The sequence below is a fragment of the Giraffa tippelskirchi genome, chromosome 10, assembly GCF_054371585.1.
Source record: "Giraffa tippelskirchi isolate mGirTip1 chromosome 10, T2T-mGirTip1v1.2.pri, whole genome shotgun sequence".
Lineage (NCBI taxonomy): Eukaryota > Metazoa > Chordata > Mammalia > Artiodactyla > Giraffidae > Giraffa > Giraffa tippelskirchi.
The window spans coordinates 109,187,084-109,208,879 of NC_137284.1; the positions used below are offsets into that span (position 1 = coordinate 109,187,084).

A 21,796-nucleotide genomic window follows, 5' to 3' on the forward strand; every position below is an offset into this window, starting at 1 on the left:
AGCAAGAGTGCTTCATGCTGCTGAGACCAACATCTCGGGGGAAGGGGCTCCGGCTATGAGGACCCCAGTGATCGGGGGCAGTGGTGATACAGGGAGGTGTGGGCAGTCGACTCTGGGCTGATGGGTGGGCAGTGAGAAGGGGAAGCTGGCATGTACAGTATTCTTTGTACATGAGAGAAAGGAAAGACAAAGGATAGTAGTGAAGGAGGCAGGAATAGTACTTCTAGGGAGCATCGACAGTTTGGAATGACTGCGTTACTGCATAGAAATCGTGTTTTTCCAGAAATTGCAGAGTTATAAAAAGTTATAATAGAAAACACGTGCAGCTTCAGGTTCTATCTCGTTGGTTACCCCTAACTGAAAGGATGTGTGTGAGCTCTTGTCTTTGAGCTGGACATATTGCCACTTGGATGAAACTGGGTTGCTGTGACTAAGATTGGAGAATAGATATTAATTGGGCAGGTAACTAACAGTTTCTCTTATAAGCGTTCAGGGTCATGAAAGAAACATTATTCTCCCACTTCCCATTGCTCTGTATTGTCCCCAGTCATCATTCTCCTTTCCTCCCTTCACAGCTGTTTCTCTATAGAGGATCATAAGCACTCAGCCTTCTCCACCTCCTATTCCTTCACTCACTGCAAATCCAGATTTTGTTACCATTATGCCCACTCATCCACCCTCACCAAGGACACTAATGAACCACTTGCTGCTAAATGGCATGGAAACTTTTCAGTTCATAGCACTAAACCTCATCTCCCAGCTACCAGCCTAACTGGTTGCCTCTCTACTGGCCCTTCTTAAAGTCTTTTACTGTCTCCCAAATTTCTCTCTTTAATGTTCATATTCTCCAGGTTATGGTTTTAAGATTTTCTTCATCTTATTCCACTCTTTCTCTCTGCATTTTCACACATTCTCAGGACTTCCAGTATAACCAGCATACTGCTCACACCCAAATCTCTATGTCCAATCTCTCAACTGGATATTTATATCTCAGCAGAAGAATTGTGCTGTTGTTAGGACATGCTCAAATGATGTCGTCTGTCATTCATAATAAACCTCTTTCTACCACTGCAGAATTTATGCTAATAAGGTGACTAAGGTGGGTTCCCTGGATAACTCAAGGAAGGAAGCTAATCACCAGAAAAACCAAACTTGTGCTTGAAGGGTGGGAACTTTCAGGGGCAGGGGGCGGAGACGGGGTGGGAGCTGGAGATTGAGTTCAATAAAACTCTTGAACCTAGCACTGTTTATTAAGTTTCCAAGAAAAGTTAGTCGTTGGTGCTGTTTCCTTTTCATGGTTTTTCAAAAAGCAACAGTCAAGGAAAAAAACAAATGTTCTTCAATGTATAACTGTAAAATGGTTAAACAAACTTGTTATATCCATATCATGGAAAACAATTCAGCAGTAGAAAAAATGAAGTATTGATGCACAAAACAACTTAAATAAATCTCAAGGACATTATGTTGACTAGATCAGTGGTTTCCAGTAGTTAAGTCTGGGGTGAGATTGTGACCATAAAGTGATCATACAAGGGAATTCTCTGGCAGTCCAGTGCTTAGAACTCTGCGCTTTCACTGCCGAAGGCCTAGGTTCAATCTCTGGTCAAGGAACTAAGATCTCACAAGTGGCATGGTCAGAATATGTGTGTGTGTGTGTGTGTGTGTGTGTGTGTGTGTGTGTGTGTTTGTTTATGTGTGTATAAGGGCTTCCTTGATGGCTCAGTCGGTAAAGAATCTGCCTGCAATGCAGGAGATGCAAGTTCTATCCCTGGGTTGAGAAGATCCCCTGGAGAAGGAAATGGCAACCCATTCCAGTATTCTTGCCTGGAAAATTCCATGGATTGAAGAGCCCGGCGGGCTATAGTCCATGGGGTCACAAGAGTCAGACACGATTTAGTGACTGAACCACTAGTATGTATATAATATCATTGTGACCTATTTTTTAAAAAGTGTATCTAGAAAGAGGGAGTAACCTGCTATATCAAATGCTACCGACCCATCATAAAGAATGAAGACTTATTGGCACAAGCTCCATTTGGAGACACAGCCAAGGACAGAAATCAGTAGGCTAACAACAAGTAAGTGATCCTTTGCACACAGTGTACATCAACCAAAAAGAGTTCATAAAGAGTCTCAAGGAGAGAAAAAGAAAGGGAAGATTTGCTCAACATCTGAAGAGATCTTATTGTCCCCTCATGTAGACAGAAGAGAAAACCTCATGGGCCCTACCTAGAGAACATATTAGACACCCAAGCAATGGTGAAAGAGAATTTTTCTTCTTTAATCACTGCTATTGAATGATACATACAAAATCAAAATGCTTAGATAGGAGATATGGCATCTGTTTGAATTTAAACAACTTCAAACAAGAAGTAATTGAATCAGGTGTAATGTGACAAAGTCCTTGAATACTTTGTTAGTGAAAAAATTCTGTCAGATTGCTAAAATGAAGAGAAAACTATCACCAGTAAGCAAAACTAACTTTCAAAAATTATCTATAAATGTTCTATACCAAACAATTTCCATGGACTTCAAACGTAAAATTGAAGATCTACTTCTGTTGACAAAATGACATTGGCAAACTTTAATTCCTTCTTGTTTCTACAGTTCTATCAATTCTATTTAGCCACCCTCCCTCTAATTGTTATCTCCTTAAAGAACTTCCCAGGTGGCTCATTGGGTAAAGAATCTGCCTGCAGTGCAGGAAACACAGGAGATGTGGGTTCAATCCCTAGGTTGGGAAGATCCCCTAGAGAAAAAGCAGCTTACTCCAGTATTTCTTGCCTGAAAAATCCCATGGACAGAGGAGCCTGATGAGCTGTAGTCTGTGGGGTCACAAAGAGTCAGGCACGTCTGAGTGACTAAGCACAATAAAGTCCCTTAAAGCCCCTCAATCACCATTTAGTTCCTTTCTATTCAAAGTGTAGTGTCCCGACCAAAAGCATCAGCAACACCCAAGAGTTTGTTAGAAATATGAACTCTTGGGACTTCCCTGATGGTCCAGTGGCTAAGGGGCTTGGGGAACTAGATGCCATATACCGCAACCAAGATGGAAGATCCCGAGTGCTGCAACTAAGACCTGGTGTATCCAAATAAATAAATATCTTTCAAAAAGAAATGTGGAATCTTGGCCTCCCCACAAACAACATCCCCAGGTGGTTCACATTCACCCTAATGTTTTAGAAGCACTGGTTGAACTAACCCTTGATTTCCTCAGTGGATGTTTCTTTATAGCAGGACTTCCCTCTTGTTTTTCCTAGGACCTCTGCCAAGTTATCTTCCAGGGCATGAAAAAGACCATTACTCTCTAATCAAAGAGCTTTAATAGCCAAAAGGTGTCCAAAATCATTTGGTTTTTTCCTTTTGCGGGATAAGAAAGCAAAGCCAAGAGATATTACATGACTCCTCTGAGTCACAGCTGATGACAGAACCTTTCTTCTGCATACTTTCTTCCTGCTTTTTAGGTTCTTGCATACTGTCACTATCCCACGACTTAATATCCAAAGAAATGAGACAACAAGTCTCAGTGGTGTGTTTTTAGTTTTGGTTTGCATTGTTTTAATTTTTAACAGCATTAGTGGGTGAAGATCTTAAACCTACATCCACCAAATAGTTCTTCCTCACAAGAATACTGCTTAACTACTTCAAGCCAAGACTATGCCAATTATCCTATCAGAGCAGAGTGTAAGGTTGTGCATAGCCAAAATTCATAAATTTACATCAAATTCCTTCACATGAAGGTATTCTTACCATCCCAAGTAACATCATATATCATTATGGACAATAATTTACAGAAAAACAAAGATTTACATACTTAAAGAGTTGAAAACAACAACAGAGAAATCAAACATATGGACTGATAGTAGCCAACATGTGTTTTCCCGGTTCTACAAAAGGCATTCACGCACCCAGTGGTTAATTCCAGACTTGTTTTCTCACCACATGCCTGCTCAGATAAGCTCTACCCCACCTTTCTAAGAACTCTCTTTCCACAAATTTCCCTTCAAGCAGAACAACTACCAGGGTCCCAGAGCTGGAACGACTAGAGCACGAGTGGAGGGTGCAGAGAAAAGCGACCCTTACTGCTCCCTCTAGTTCTCCTGCTCCAACTTTTTCCATGTCCTGGGCAAAGAGAGAGCCTCGCAGAGTAGCATCGCCAGCTCCACAGAGTTGGTGTGATTCTCCCAAGTAGCTCCCCTGCATCCCCTTCCTGTCATCCCCAGAGACAAGCAAGGGAAACTGCATCAATTCCTTGAAAGAGACCAGGCACGTGAGAACAAGTCATGCTACTCAGAAAGGAAAATGATGGAAGAGGTGATGATTGATTGGAATGTAGCAGAAAAGGAAAAAACACCTACTCGCTCCAGCCTAACTTCAAGCCGTCTTTGCTCTGTTGCATAGCAACTTTTTTAATGTGTGTGGTATAAAACATATAACATAAAATTTACTAACGTAATTTTTAAAGGTATAGTACAGTAGTGTTAACTGTAGGCACACAGTTCTGCAACAGATCTCTGGAATTTTTCATCTTGCAAAACTGAAACAACTCAATACTCAGTTGAATGTCCCCATCATTTCCTCTTTCTCAGACTCCATGACCACTATATACTTTCTGTTTCTTAGAGTCTGACTACTCATATAAGTAGAATAATGCAGCACTTGTCTTTTTTATGACTGGCTTATTTCACATATTTGAGGTCTTCAAGATTCATTCGTGTTGTCAAATAGTGCAGAATTCGCCTCTGTTTAAAGGTTGAATAGTATTACATTTGAGGTATTTACACATTATCAGTTCATCTTTTGTTGGACATTTCAGTTGCTTCCACATCTTGGCTATTGTGAATAGTGCTGCAGTGAACATGGGAGGGCTAAAATTTCTTTGAGTGTCTACTTTCAATTCTTTTGGATATATACCCTGACATAGGATTCCTGGATCATATGGTAATTCTATTTTTAATTTCTTGAGGAACTTCCACGCGTTTCCCACAGTGGCTGCACAAATTTACATTTCTACCAGCAGTGCACAAGGGTTCCAATTCTTCACATCTTCACCAACATTTTTAATTTTCAAAAAGACAGTGGTTGTCCTAACTTGTATGAAGTGATATCTCATTGTGGTTTTGATTTTCATTTTCCTGATGATGATATTGATAAGCCTCATAAGCTTCTTTACCAATTGCCTATTCAAGTCTTTTGCCTATTTTTTAATGGGTTTTGTTGTTGACATTTTTAACATAAACTGGATGTTAACCCCTTGTCAGTTAAACGGTTTGCGAATATTTTCTCGTATTCTGTAGATCGCCTTTTACTCCCTTGTTCCCTTTGCTGCACCCTGCGACTTCACTTTCACTTTTCCCTTTCATGCACTGGAAAAGGAAATGGCAACCCACTCCAGTATTCTTGCCTGGAGAATCCTAGGGACGGCGGAGTCTGGTGGACTGCCGTCTATAGGGTCGCACAGAGTCGGACACGGCTGAAGCGACTTAGCAGCAGCAGCAGCAGCAGCAGCTTGTCATAGCACTTTACAGCCAAGCTACTGCGCAAGTTAAATAGCAACGCCCCAGATGCCTTCTGGGGGTTGTAGTCCTGAGTGTCAGAGGAGGGTGGAAGGCCGAGGATTATTTTTGAGTGACGGTCAGCATCAGATTTCTAGTGGGCGGGGCTGGAATGAACCACTGCCTGGTCCTCATTAGCAGAGAGAGAGATTTAGTTCAGTTCCCCTTTTCTGTCCTTGAGCAGTTCCTCGGACCCAGGTTCTGAGAAGACCCTCCTCCCCACCTTGGCCTCCGGTGCAGGCGAGTTCCTCCTGCTCCTTCCAGCTTCCTAGGGGCCTCCCTAGGGGCGGGGCTCGTGCAGGAGGGGCGGGGCGTCCGGGCTTGTCCACCGGCCGGCGTTTCTGAGGCCGGTGGCCCTCCAGCGACCTCTTCTCGAACCGCGAGGCAGAGGAGGCCAGGTCCATGGATCGAGCGGCGGTGGCGAGGGTGGGCGCGGTAGCGAGCGCCAGCGTGTGCGCCCTGGTGGCGGGGGTGGTGCTGGCCCAGTACATATTCACCTTGAAGAGAAAGACAGGCCGGAAGACCAAGATCATCGAAATGGTGAGTGTGGGGGCTCGTCGTGCCGGGGCGCGTGAGGGGTCGGGGTGGTCCGTCCGGCCTCGGCTTCCCGCGCCGACCGCTGCTGGAATGCTGGGGGCCCACTGGGGACCGGTTCGTCCCGTCTGGGACGACCCCGCAGGCCCGATGACCTGGTCTGGACCCTTGACGGCGGCGCTCGGCTTCCCGTGGGCTTAGTTATATCTCTATTTGAAACAAAAAGGCAGCGAATAGGTAATTCGGAAAAAAGCTACCTCCCGCAGCAACACCCGTTTTTTCAAGAAACGGAACTTCCTGGGGATGTTTCGGCCTCCTCCTGGCATCCCGGGTAAAACCGTTGCAACAATCCAATTCTGATGGTGGATTTTGCATTGTGGCTAGGATAAGCTCGGTTATGACAAGGTGTAACTTGTCAGTGGTTAATTAAAGAAATGACAGTTAACCCAGTTGGAGTTCAGAATGGTTTATTTTGTATTTGAAATGTTACTCCTGTCTCAAACTGCTGAGAAGTATCTTTGTGTTCATTTCCCCCCCCACCAAACCTCTTACATAACGTTTTAGAAATTTATTTCCAATTTTATTGTAAGACAATATTTGAAGAATTCCATTTGAGGTGCATTATAGGCAATATTTGCTCCAAAGTTGGGGATGTTTTGTGTTGTAATTAGAGCCCACTCATCAAGATAATTTTCTCAGTGAGTTGCATTCTTTGGTACTTACTGGAGTGAATAATCCTGTGTATACTCCCAATAATGTACTACACAGGTGAACTTCTAGGATCTAGTATTGACAGATTAGTTGACAGTTTACCACTGTACTAAATAATATATTTTAGATTCATGTATTGAGAATACTTAGCTTCAACTATATGTTCTAATTGAGCACAGAAACTATTTGTCCCAATCTTTGCTCTTGGCCCTGGGTTGAAGACAGAAATATTCTTTCATAAATAAAAGTTTAAAAAACGTTAATTCCCTACATGTTTCTTATGCCAATAGGTTTGCTTATTGCTAGGATTAAATTAGTCTTGGATTATTATTGCATAGTCTTTTCTCCATTTATGTACTTATAAGAGCAAATGTTGTTAATCTCAAAATTTTCATTTTGTTTATGTTGCTATCCTGCATAGAAAACTGGTGGTTTCCTTTTGTTCCAAACCAAAAATGTATAACATATGTATGGGAGAAAAAAAAAAACAACACATTGCCATACCTTCTTGTATGTACTTGGACTGTGCATTGGTCTATCACTTCTAAACCAAGCAGAGGTAAAAAAAAGTCAATGCTTTCACAAAATCCACAATGAAGCCACAATCGTTAAATATACATAATATGTAATATTAATTCAAGCATAAGGACAAGTAGTATTGTGGCTGCAGCATAATATACAGATGTATATTTGGAAGGAAGAGATAGGGGATGTGGACAAGGAGACAAAATTGTAAAGGAATGTTGTAAAGCCATTCCAAACAGTTTGCCCTTTATTTTTTAGGCAATGGGGAGCCATGAAAGGTAGTTGGACAGGATAACTGCATGTTCAAAACTTTATTTTATAAAGATCACTTAGGATAAGGTGAAAGGGGAGTGCCTGGAAAGAAGGAAATAATTTAGGAGGATGTTGACAGTATTCCTTGTGAAAGATGATTAGAGCCTAGACTAGAAAATAAGAGCTCAGAGGATGAACATTTCAGAGATAAAATCAACAGGACTTGGCAATACAAACTAGCTTTGAATCTAGGCATTCTCATTTATCAAGCTATGTGATCTTGGGCTGGTTTTTTAACTTCTCTGACTCTGTTCACCTATTAATTGGAAGATAATAATACTACCTACTTCATGGGGTAGTTATGAAGTTACATGAAATAACACAGTGGACATAATTGCTATCATTTGGGAGCTTATCATTATTTAGGATCATTAAAGAGATTAATCACATTGTGGGGATTGCAAACTAAATGGTAATAATGGCTACGTTATTAGCCAAGATCGAAAGGGGGATAAAGAGAGCAGACAAGGACAGTGTGGAGCAAATTCACTTTGTCTTGTTTAGCCATGTAGAAATGTCCATAAATTAGTTACATTACGTCAAGTGCTTTGAAAAGCAACTATTGCCATATATTAGCCCATAGTAATATACAGTATATATATTACCTGTTGTTGTTATTAGCAACAGCAACTGAGAATGTAGTGCTGGAGTTGAGAAGATAGATTGGGACTAGCAACAGTACTTTCTGAAATGTCTAACTTCTTGGCAGTAATAGTGAAAATGGTCATGATTTCTCATCCATAACTTTGCAGCAGGATGAAAAGAGAAACCTTGAGAATACTGACATATAACGGGTGTTCAGTGAAGAAAATAGAGATCTCAGATGTGGGAAAAGAGAATACATTACCAAAAAGAAGGGGCAGAGTCAGCAGTGTCAGTCTGCACAGGTCACATGTTGAGCTTAAAGCCATGTGCGTTAGACAGCCACAAAAAGGACAACAAAGTGAAGAAGACCAGAAACTGGCTATTAAATGCAAAAATACTCATGCCTTCAGTGTATGTTGTGTTTTGCTTTGGTTTTGAGTGGTTGGCAACATGACCATGTTGGCAGGCAGAAGGACAGTGAGAATGCTTAAAGAAGTGAAAGGAGGAAAGGGAATAATCAATTATTAACATATTATTGATAATATTAAATATTAATATATAATATTTATTAATTTATAAATATTATTAATAATCAAAGCTGAGTTCTAGAGAAGATAGGAAGGCTGGGGATAGAGAACACAGGTGGACAGGTAACCTTTTAAAGAAATAAGGAACAGTCCTCTCTCTTTAAGAAGGTACAATAGTCACTCACCATCCTTGGGCAGCTGGTTCCCAGACTCCCAGGGATACCAAACTCCAAGGATGCTCAAGGCACTTTTATAAAATGGTAAATAGTATTTACTTATCACCTATGCACTACCTCCCATATATTTTAAATAGTCTCTAGTTTACTTCTAATATCTAATACAATGTAAATATTATGTAAACAGTTGTAAATACAATGTAAGTGGTGTGTAAATTGTTGCCAGGGAAGAGCAAATTCAAGTTTTGCTTTTTGAAACTTTCTGGAATTTTTTTCCCACATATTTTCAGTCCTTGGTTGATTGTATCGCTGATGTGGAACATACAAATATGGATGGCTGACTGTACCACTCCTGATTTATAGGTGCTTATTTCAGCATATTTTAATTTACATTATGTCTTATTTTCAGCCTTATACCAGCTACGTCTATTTACTTTATTCTTTATTTCTGTCCAGTTGACTTAATTTCTCCTACTAAATGGCACTTCTTTCCAATTTTTATATATCAATTCTTTTCCTTTTTTCTTCATTAGCAGAGTATATTCTAGTTTTACTTTTTACCAACAGATTACGTATTTTTCTCCAATAGGAAACTAATTCCAAAAAGGAAAATGAGATGGTTTAATCTCATTCAGGTTTTCTCATATCCTTTATTGAATTCTCCCAGAGTAATTGGAAGAGGGGGGTCAAGGGTACAAACTTACAGTTGTAGGATAAATAAGCACTGGAGTTGTAATGTACAACCCTAGCTAACACTATGACTGTAGCTAACACTGCTGTAGGATATATAGGAAGGTTAAGAGATTAAATCCTAAAAGTTTTCATCACAAAGAGAAACTTTTTTTTTCTTCTTTTGCTCTTACTGTATCTATATGAGATGATGAATGCTGAGTAAACTGATTATGATATTCATTTCACAGTGTACATATGTCAAACCATTATGCTGTATACCTTAAATTTATAATGATGTATGTTACTTATAGCTATATAAATCTGGAGTGGGGAGATTCTCCCGAAGTAGGAGTATCTAACCAATGAAATAAAATGGAAACACAAAACCAGAATAAATGTACAGTCTTAACACTATTCCCTAAAGAGCAACAGAGAAGGTGGAAATTATTTGGACAGCAGGAATAAGGGAGATGGAACTGCCACTTGAAGCTCCCCAACCAGTTTAAACTGTCATTTCTAATTTAAACACATCTCAAGTATTTATGGCTTCCTCGTGAACATCAGCAATTACTCCTTAAATAGTTGGTGCTGGTTTTGAAACTTTAGTGTGTTTCCTCCCTAGAGATAAACTTCTAACGAAATCTTCTTCCTCTTCTATCTTAAGATAATATCAGATATTTTCTGAGTGCTATTCTGTAAGTGGAAAGCCCACTACTGAATCTAAATTTAGATATATTTAGAAAAAGCGCAGGGAAAAACCAAGATTTAAACAACTGCTTCAGGAGGTTAACACTATCACATAGGTTTTTAAAATATTTTGATAACTCAACTTTAATTTTTATCAGTACAGAAATTTATGACTTCTTAGCACATGTTTTAAATTCTTGATTTGTTCTCTGAAGTGTATTCCCTGAATTCCTGTGGCATTTCCTGATGATTTCTCATAATTTAGCAATTTATACACTCTCTTATATTGTTTACTATAATGTATGTTCTGGTATGTCTGGATTGGTGCATAGTTTTTTGTCATCCTTTTTTATTAATTGCACTTGACTAGGAGAAGGCAATGGCGGCCCACTCCAGTACTCTTGCCTGGAAAATCCCATGGACGGCAGAGCCTGGTAGGTTGCAGTCCATGGGGTCGCTAAGAGTTGGACACGACTGAGCGACTTCACTTTCACTTTTCCTTTCATGCACTGGAGAAGGAAATGGCAACCCACTCCAGTGTTCTTGCCTGGAGAATCCCAGGGACAGGGGAGCCTGGTGGGCTGCCATCTATGGGGTCGCACAGAGCTGGACACGACTGAAGCGACTTAGCAGCAGCAGCAAGAGAAACAGAGACCCAAAATGAGTGGCTTTATTAAACAGTACACATTTTATTTTTCTAGTGTAACAAGACATCCAAAAGATAGGCAGTTGCTGGTGTTTAAGGGGTACAAGGTATGAAGAGGCCTTTGAAATGTCCTTGGCTTTTCTCACGATCACAAGATGTTGGAGTCCTGGCCAACATCTCCCATCGTCCAGAGAGCAGAATTGAGGCAGCAAGGAGGAGAAGACTTACTCCATAAGCAAACTTTTTCCTTACATGTGCTTGGAACAGTGTCATATGGTCACCCTAACTGTAAGTAAAGCTGAGGAATTTTGTTTGTTTGACTGAGCAACTTAACTACCCTCAGACAGAATGGAGATTCTGTTAGTAAGAAAGAAGAGGGCATGTATTAAGGTAATCAGCAGTCGACCAGGCTACACTGTAGTGCCTGTTCTTTTTTCATATCACTGACCATTCAGTAAGTATTCAATATTTGATCAAATGAAAGTGCAGATAATATTACAGGTAGTCAGTCAGCTGATAGAAAAATAGAGCATTCCAACTATTCCAAGTACTTGGTAATAATAGCAATAGAGGATATCAATTCTGAATAGCTTTGATCTTCTGTCCACCCAAAGAGTAAAAATTGATTCAGTCACACCTGGAGTAGCTAGATCTTAGTATTAATAGTTCCTGAGATATGGCCACTGCCTTCATAACATGCTAATGAGATTTAGAAGCTAACCACCTAAATAGGTGTCACAACTAGCTCAAAAGCTAAGATCCTAACAGTATTTCTAGAATGAAAGAATATAAATGTTATGAGAGAGAGATCGACAGAAGGCTTTGTGGCATTCAAAGGAATAGGAGGTGACGTTGGGTAATGTTTGATAGACATGGTGGTATTTGAGGGGTAGAAATCATGATGTGTCCAGTTTGAGTAAAGTATATCTTCAAATAAGGAAAATACATTAAACTCTTAACTTTGTCAAAGAAAATATCCAAGGTCATCTTGAATCTCCAAATTTGCAAGTATGGAAATGTTTGTACCAGGCATATGATTTCTGTCTTCTCAAAGCACATTTGTCATGTTTCCTGTGTGTTATCCTCATGTAGCACGTTAACCACATTTTCAACTTCAGTGAAAAGTTTGATCTCTTATCTAGTGAGCTATTTTCATGTTAGCTAGAATAGTTCCTGAAAAAAAGTTTTAGCTTTACAAATTGGGTGTTTTGTTTATTCCTTTTGTTGGGAATTCATTTACATGACAGATGAAGCCACCCTTGAGCCAGATATCAGAATGACCAAAAACTTTGTTCAGGTTTTCCATAAGGTCTTATATACTAATATTTTTAATTTATCCAATAATTTTGTTTCTGGCTAAAACGTAACATATCCTTAAATCCTTTTACTGTCTTCATTTAACAAGTCCCCCCCTCCTCACATGATTCTGAGGCTTGCAAAAGTTTGAGAACCATTGAAGTAAACAGTTCAAATTCTTGCCACCAGCATAATTACGAATTTTACAAGTCACAAAACTTTAATTGCTTACAAATAGTGAAAATTGAGGCTACCAGAATTTACTGTATGAAGAAGAGAAAGCAGAAAGATGAGAATGTAGAAAAATGAGCACTTTCATTTACTCAGGAGGTGCTATACGTTGTTAAGTAAGTAATAGTGCATGGTTAAATTATGCTACACATATATAATAAAATATTGTGCAGTTTTGAAAAAGAAAAAAGTAAATCTGTATGAGTTAACATTTTAAAAAGCTCAAAAGATAGTAATTAGGGGAAAAAAGCAAGTTGTAGGACAGTCGTAGTTCCAGAAAAGATACACATGTATGTGCGTGTTATTGGAACTTCTTGAGAAACTATACCAGAAGCTGTTCATAGTTGCTGCTGGTGATAGTCAAACTTGGGAGGGTGAGACTATGGAGGAAACCTTCAACTTTATCATTCTTTAATGTTTCATAATGTTTGAAATAACATGAGCATGTATTTTATTTATTTTTTTAAAACTGGTTAATGAATAGCAATAACATTTTAAAAGGTGTGTGTTGGACCACATTGTAGAAACTTCTCCATTATCAAGTGTTTGTAATTAATTTGCTAAAGATCCCTTGAGCTTGTTTTTTTTAATAAATAAGATCTGGAATGTGTTTTAGTATGAATTATCTGGTAGCCAAGATACACTAAATTAGCATTGCTAGAATCAGAATGAGAAGAGTGTAGGAGAAGAAAAAAATAATTTTCCCTCCACCTTTCTAAATTCTCCACTGGGGACCCCATATCAAGACAAACTAACAAGAGAGAAACAAACAAGCTCATTAACATGTACAATACCAAGGGAAAGTGAGTAACTCCTGGATGGCTTAGAATTATACCATCTGAAGCTAAAGGCAAAAAGAAGAGTGTAGAAGAGGTGTGGAGGAAGCAAAGTTTGATAAACCTGACCTAGTGTTGATACTCAGATTGAAGTGCATTCTCCATTAATAGATTTCTTGTGCTTTAATCTTCTCTTCCTTGTACAAAGGGAGATGCAGATGGAGATTCCTTTTATTAAACAATGTAAATTTCCATTGGTGGTTTAGTTGCTAAGTCATGTCCGACTCTTGCAACCCCATGGACTGTAGCCTGCCAGGCTGCTCTGTCTGTGGGATCTTTAGGCAAGAATGCTGGAGTGGGTTGCCATTTCCTTCTCCAGGGGATCTTCCCGACTCAGGAATTGAACCCAGGCCTCCTGCATTGCAGGCAGATTCTTTACCAACTGAGCTAGAGGGTAATTTCTACCCTGTTTTCTAAGTTTATCTTGTGTCTGCTGTTTCTCTGAAATAATCAGCTCAAAATAATCCTTATGTAAAAAAGGTACACCTTGGGGTGGCAAATCTGCCACCCAGGAGGAGCAAGAATTAAAATAAGCCTGGAGTAAAGAGAATGACTATGCTCTCTAGACTGCCATGGGAGCAGCAGAAAGAGGAGGGCTGAAAGTTGACACGTTGCAGAAGTGAAATATATAGGATCTGAAAGGGAGCAGAATTTGTAACCCCCAAATATGCCTCTGTGTTATCAGGGTTATTTTAGGCTGTTTCTGTTTTTTTAAAAGCAAAGAGAACAGCTGACCCGAGAGAAACTCTGAGATATAAGCAGAAGTTACCCTTTGATAAGAGTAATTTACACTTCTAAGGGAAATTTCCATTTGTAGGGTTGTCTCCCTTTCTGTACCAGGAAGAGGGCAATGACTGAGTCTATAGAAACTGCTGGGCTTCCCAAGTGGCTCAGTAACTAAAAAAAAACTCCACCTATTGATGTAGGAGAGGCAAGAGATGCGGGTTCACTCCCTGGAAGATCCCTGGAGGAGGAAATGGCAACCCACTCTGTATTCTTGCCTGGAAAATTCCATGGACAAAGGAGCCTGGCAGGCTGCAGTCTGTGAAGTTGAAAAGAGTTGGACACAACTGAGCACATATACACACAGAAACTCTTAAAAATCTTAACTTCACATAACAACCATACCCTTGTTTACTGAGCTTTGCCTGAAAACCTGGCTTTCCCTTCCCCAGCATCTTTTGTCTTGAGCTAAAGATGGTATGTAGGTGATGCGCTGTGCTTAGTCACTCAGTCATGTCCGACTCTTTGTGACCCCATGGACTGAAGCCCACCAGGCTCCTCTGTCCATGGGGATTCACCAGGCAAGAATACTGGAGTGGGTTGCCATGCCCTCCTCCAGGGGATCTTCCCAACCCAGGGATCAAACCCAGATGTCCTGCATTGCAGGTGGATTCTTTGCTGTCTGAGCCACTGATGGCTTGGGTCATTTTGGAAGTTAACTCAGTTTTCCTGGGAATCTCTGATATATACAGGAAGTATACTGTATATGTTACTAAACTTGTTTTTCTCCTGTTAATCTGTCTTTCATTACAGTGGAGTCTCAGCCAGTAACCTAGAAGGGTAGAGGGAAAATTGTTTTCCCTCCCCCACAGATTTTATAATTTTGCAAAGTGTTTTGGATTCTCCTAAATTTTTCATAGCAGTTTAAATGTTCCCTATAATTTATTTAAATCATTTCCACGTATTCCTCTTTTCGGAGAAAGCAATGGCACCCCACTCCAGTACTCTTGCCTGGTAAATCCCATGGACGGCGGAGCCTGGTAGGCTGCAGTCCATGGGGTCGCTAGGAGTCGGACACGACTGAGCGACTTCACTTTCACTTTTCACTTTCATGCATTGGAGAAGGAAATGGCAACCCACTCCAGTATTCTTGCCTGGAGAATCCCAGGGACAGAGGAGCCTGGTGGGCTTCCGTCCATGGGGTCGCACAGAGTCGGACACGACTGAAGCGACTTAGCAGCAGCAGCATTCCTCTTTTACTTTTTTTTAAAAGTAATTATTGAGTTAAGCATACAGAGAATCTGAAATCCTGCGTCAATCTTTATTCTCCTTTTAATTAGAGGTTGTAATTTATGTCTTCACATAATAACTTATTTGAAATCTAATGTCATGAACCTTACCTGATAGATCAGTTCAGTTCAGTTCAGTCGCTCAGTTGTCTCCGACTGTTTACGACTCCATGGTCTGCAGTACATCAGGCCTCCCTGTCCATCACCAGCTCCTGGAGTTTACCCAAACTCATGTCCATTGAGTCAGTAATGCCATCCAACCATCTTATCCTCTGTTGTCCCCTTCTCCCACCTTCAATCTTTCCCAGCATTAGGGTCTTTTCAGATGAGTCAGCTCTTCGCATCAGGTGGCCAAAGTATTGGATTTTCAGCTTCAACATCAGTCCTTCCAGTGAACACCCAGGACTGATCTCCTTTAGGATGGACTGGTTGGATCTCCTTGCAGACCAAGGGACTCTCAAGAGTCTTCTCCAACACCACAGTTCAAAAGCATCAATTCTTTGGCGCTTAGCTTTCTTTATAGTCCAACTCTCACATCCATACATGATTACTGGAAAAACCATGGCCTTGACTAGACAGACCTTTGTTGGCAAAGTAATGTCTCTGCTTTTTAATATGCTGTCTAGATGTTCCCCCCTTAAAAAAACAGCGATCAGGGAACTCATGCAATTCTGCTTTTCTGCCAGCAGGTGGCAGACTTCCCCTCTCATGGCACACTGCTTCATTTCTAAATTACCTTTCTTGTTAGTGCACTTTTATGTTTACTCCTTGTTGCTTTAACCTGAAGCGGAGCAGAAGGTACCACCCCCACAATGTGCCATTTTGGTGTGTGGATTATTTGGCGTTGAAGGCAGTCAAGATGCAGCCGATTCAAGAAAAGCTTTTTACCTCCTCCTTAACTGCCTAACAGAGAAGGCAATGGCACCCCACTCCAGTACTCTTGCCTGGAAAATCCCATGGACCGAGAAGCCTGGTAGGCTGCAGTCCATGGGGTCGCTAAGAGTCGGACACGACTGAGCGACTTCACTTTCACTTTTCCCTTTCATACATTGGAGAAGGAAATAGCAACCCTATCCAGTATGCTTGCCTGGAGAACCCCAGGGACGGGGGAGCCTGGTGGGCTGCCGTCTATGGGGTCTCACAGAGTCGGACACGACTGAAGTGACTTAGCAGCAGCAGTAACTGCCTAAAACTTTAGAAAGAGGTCCTGTACCAGGAGAGAGCTATTACCAAAGATCACAGTTTTCATCTGGGACATTTCCCTACATAGAGGGACAAATGGTTGCTTACCAAATGCTTGATCTTCCCCTCTTCCTGTGAATTGCTTTCCTCCCCTTTGAAGCCCCAGACCCCTGCCTTTTTCTCCTTAGCTCAGCATTGTATATTATATAAGCCTTGATCAATTGCCTGGCTGTCTTTGGGGCTCATATCTTTGTGGGGGCTCTTGTAGCTACAAAATTAATTTTTTTCTGTTAATCTGTCTTTCTAGTACAGGGGGATCTCGCAGGAACCTAGAAGGGTAGAGAGAAAATTATTTTTCCTCTCCTCCTAAAAACTATTAAGCTTTGAAATTTAAGCCAAGTAAGACAGTATTTTGCTATTACAGATGTAAATGCCATTTGTCTCCTTTTTTCCGATATATGTTCTTCATTTTCAAGGTGCTAATAGGTTACAGAGTTGTTTAGCAGTTGATTGGAGAGTTGCTCAATGTGTTAGGCAAGTTCCTGCTGGTAATTAGGTGGAAGTAGATGGTCACAGGTTTAACATGATGTGGGTTCCTGCAAGATCCTTCCTGCCTCTGTTGTATCTCCTTTGAAGACTTGTCATTGTACAGCCTTCTCATTTACCTTACCTCAAATGTCCTACTCGGAGTCTGGGTTCAGAGTAACACCATCAACATAAATAATAATAGTTGTGTTATTATACAGTCTTCCCCCATGAACAGTTTGTCAGTGTTCATCTAGATTTCTCTACGTCACACTTTTAGCGTTCAGAGGGAATAAGACACTTAATCAATTTTAATATAAGGAGATAGGAAAAACTTGAGAACCTAGCCTAGCTTTATGGCATAATGAAATGTTACAAAGAAGAAACCCACTGAAGTTCCCTAAGATAAAAAGGGACTACACCGACATTAGAACCAGGAATTAATTAGAAACTGAGTTGCATTTAGCTTCGTTTGGCACTGTCTTGTTATCTTGTATATCCAGATAGTGCCAAACTATTTTTGCCACATGCTAGTTAATCAGTAAATGTTAATTCTTCTATCTTCTTCCTTTTATAAATAAACAAAGCTATTCTTTTCCTATCTTGATTTTAGACATGATGTTTTCATGTAGTATGTTCATACTAAGTAATGCATTTAAAAATTATCTCTAATTTTATTTGATAACAGTATTTTATGTGAGACCTCAGATTTGGAGATAAAAACTGAATGGTTTTATTATATCATACATCTTTCTCAAAGTTAAAAATATTAAAAAGAATGAGAGATATACAACATTATGCCAAATTTTGAGCAACATTTTTTAATCTGCATTCCTGCTGTCATCTTTGTAGATGGTTCAGCTGACCTGGGAAGCACACGTGAAGGATTGGCACGTACCATCATGTCATTTTCAGTTAATTTCACTATAATTGTACAAGAAGCATGAGTTATTATAAAGAATAAAGCTACATGCATTTGACTCACTTTTGAGTCCCCACTATATAATTACAGCAAGCACAGATCTTGATCATTATAGATTTAATTAACTCATGGGGTCTACACAATGTGTGGATTTCCAGTCATTTGATTCAGCTTTAGGGGAGTTTTGATGATTGACTTATCAATACCTGAATTACGATTAAGCTTTTTATAAGGAGTTTCTCCATTTTTTAATTATTTGCCTATTTTATACTTAATCTCCCATTGATTCTTCCTCTTTTTATTTCTGAGATAGTATATACTGATATAAAGTTAGTATCTCTAGATGAGGAAAAAAAAAGTAATCTGCAATTTTCACCAACCAAAAACCCCCATATTTTAGTAAATGTACTCCTTTCTCTTTTTTTATGCATATAACTGTTAAGTATCATTTTTCCCATGGGATCATACTACATAACATTGTTTTTAAAAAGATGATTCACTTGTTAATTTATTTCTTAGTAACAAACTTACCCTTATTTTAATAACTGTATTATATTACTTCGGTATTATATCATATATGAATATCATCAATTATTTAGCAAGTTCTTCATTGTTGAGCATTTAGCTTGTTTCTTATTTTCTGTTATGATAAATAATGGATCAGTGAACATTCTTGTAGCATCTATGCATGTCCATGAATGTTTGTTTAAATGGAATTGCTGGAGCAAAGCCTTTTGAATATGCTGCCAGGTTACCCTCTGGAAAGGTTGTACCAATTTATATTTTCACCAACAGTATATCCAAGTACCTAGCTCCATGTTTTCCTGGAAGTAGGTATCATTTTTTTCCTCATCTTTGCCAAATGATAGCTTTTTAAAAAAAATGTTTCTATTACTTTTGAGGTTGAACTTTTAAAATAATTGACCATTTATTTTCTTCTTTGCTGAATCATCAGTTCTTTGTCTTGATTTGCAAGAATTTTTATAAAATGCTTTTGGCCATGAGAGTATGCTAGAAATACATTTTTCCAGTTTTTTTTTTTTTTAATCTCACTTCCATTTTTGAGTAGCTAAATATGACCCTCCTTTTCATACCTTTGTACTAATTCTTTATAGGATGTTTTGCTGACCTTAATTTGCACATAACTCCTCATTTACACATTATGACTTCATTTTATAGCCAGGGTAGGAAAATATAGCATATTGCTTAGTTTGTATAGCTTACTCACTAGTTTACACTCCCACTCATAGAATGAGGAAGGCTACTGCAGAAAAAAAATAGTAAGGTATTATGATTTTGTTCCAATAGATAATTTTCATTTCACCTCATAAATATGACTTAACATATACTGCCCATTGCTTCTAAAGAGGTGTATACTAACATATACACTTTCACTTTCTTTCATTTTGCAACATATAAGTTCTAAAAAATAATCTTTATTTTCTTGTAAGTAGAAGATATTGTTCATTACATAAAATTTAGAAAATACCAAGAGTATGAAGAAGAAAATATAGGTATTTGTGACCTTGTCATTTCTCTTTGATAACTATTAATTGATTTTTGGAATATATTTGATTCAGTCATGTTAGATGGTTATTACATTAAATTTAGTTTGTTACTGGTTTATTATTTAAACTTTTATATGTTTATTCAAAGTGAAATTAGGTATGCTTTCTCTTTTTGTCTTTTTTTGAGAGACTTTTGTCGTAGTGTTTTATGCTAGTTAGTTCAGAAAAGGAATTGGATAGTTATTTCATGTGTTATAGTTTATCTAGCGTGGAGCTATCTGTTAAAGTTTGAAAGAGCTCACAAATACAAAACTGACCACAAAGCTTTTTAAAGGCCATTTTCTACCAAACTTATTTTTATAAGTTCTAATGAGCACGTGTTCCACTATTGGTTTTGTTTTGTTTTGGTTTGATTTGTTTTGCTAAAGTATAGCTGACTTATAATGTGTTAGTTTCTGGTGTACAGCAAGGTGATTCAGATATATTTTTATGGATATCCTTTTTCAGGTTTTTTTCTATTATAGTTAATTACAAGATACTGAATATAGTTCCCTGTACTATACAGTAGGATCTTGTTTATTTTATACATAGTGGCTTGTCTGCTAATCCCAAACTTCTAATTTATGCCTTCTCCCACCCCTTCCCCCTTTGAAACCGTAAGTTTGGTTTCTATGTCACACATTTCATTATTGAATGTAATATATGTTATCAAGAGGCTTCCCAGGTGGTGCAGTGGTAAAGAATTTGCCTGCCAACGCAGGAGATGCAGGTTTGATCCCTGGGCTGGGAAGATCCCCTGGAGTAGGAAATAGCAACCCACTCCAGTATTCTTGCCTGGAAAATTCCGTGGACAGAGGAGCCTGTGGAACTCCAGTCCATGGCATTGCACAAGTCAGGCATGACTGAGTGACTGAGCACACACATGTTATCAAAACTTTTCTAAGATTAAGTTCTTTGGTTTGCTATGTTATTACTATTCAAAGAAGTTTTGAAGGGGTTATATTTTATGTTTTCTTCTACTTATACCTTTTAAAAACTCAAGTTATCAACCACTGATATCATCCATTTAATTTTAAATAATTCTTTGCTATAAGTTATTAGTTTATAAACTTGAATCTCTTTCAATAATTTTCTTCATTGTTTTCTTACCTTATTGCTTTTTAAATGAGTTTATTTAGCATAGCTAAAAGAAGGGATATTAAGTTCAGTCTTTGTACTCTCCTTTTAGGTGTACTGGATATAATACACCAATAATAAAAGCCTTAATAGCATAACTGTTTCTTACCATTTTTAATATAACCCATACCAAACTAGTAATCCAAAGCAATACCGTTTCCTTTCAACATACAGAATACCAACTGTGTGATGTGGAAAGAGTCCAAAATTAAAACAAAAGTTTTTCTTGCTGTCACATTTCAGGCACAGAAATTTAGACATAATAAAACAGGAATGTCAATTTCAGTGCTGAGCATCTTGAATAATTACTACTATTAATAGTACATTTGAGAGGCGAGGAAGGAAGAAAGACTTCCTTCATTTATGGTATTGTCTTACACCTAGTTTTCTTGAACTTGACCTACTTATTGCAACATAAATGTCATTTCCTCTAAAGGAATTTACAGAATTTATTACTTTTTAAGTGAAAAAATAAAAAGATATAGACTATGTTCAAGAACTTCACGTGAGTTTCTGAAAATTAAGTTACTCAATCCTAGATTGTTGCATAGAGTTTTTAAGAAATGCATTGAGACCAGACCCATAGGTTTTCCTCAGTGTGTGTATATGTGTGTAAATTCATAAATGCAGCAATAAACCATGCTAACAGTGACCTAATAGGATATGTTTTTGAAATTACTTTAAATGAGAGAAAAACTTATAAGAAAATCTTTATTTACTGTTCATTTTCCCAGCATGTAATAGTTCATTATTTTCAGCTCTGTTTTTGCTCATTAAATATTTTAAACCATATTCATGTAAGCTTTTGTATCATTTATTTCAGTTTTATTTTGACAGTCACACTGTTGAAGTTAGTTGACTTGGTTTTTTTCAGAGAAGTTTTGATAGAACTCAGATGCCTAGACAGGTGTTTTGTATGTTTAAAAAAATGGTCTTGCTGTTTACATTATGCAACAATTAGCAGGAACAAGTTTTGCAAGAGTCCTTATAGAGAGGATTACATCTCATCTATGAATTGTCTTCCTTATACGACTCTATTGCTTGGTTTGGAATAACTTCCTAGGGTGTCAGTCAAGTTCAGGTTGAAGTTTAAAAATAGAGGAATGATAATTGGATTATGATAAACTGTAGTTAAGTCATAGGCTGGATTATTGAGAAATAACTGTATACTACAGGTT

The 21,796-nt window shown here is 38.6% G+C and overlaps 1 protein-coding gene across 7 annotated transcripts in view; it reads left to right on the top strand.

Annotated features, from left to right (window-relative positions):
- NT5C3A (5'-nucleotidase, cytosolic IIIA) overlaps positions 1 to 21,796 on the top strand; it is a 47,703-nt gene that overhangs the window by 511 nt on the left and 25,396 nt on the right. For 6 of the 7 annotated variants that reach the window (XM_081533620.1, XM_081533618.1, XM_081533621.1 and 3 more), the window contains exon 1: positions 5,879 to 6,095. The exons of the other annotated variant lie outside the window; for it this stretch is intronic. Coding sequence is in view for 3 of the 6 variants with exons in the window: in XM_081533617.1 (XP_081389743.1) it covers positions 5,958 to 6,095 (138 nt within the window). In the remaining 3 variants the exon portion in view is untranslated. Of the gene's footprint in view, positions 1 to 5,878; positions 6,096 to 21,796 lie in introns of those variants that run through there. 7 annotated transcript variants of the gene reach the window in all.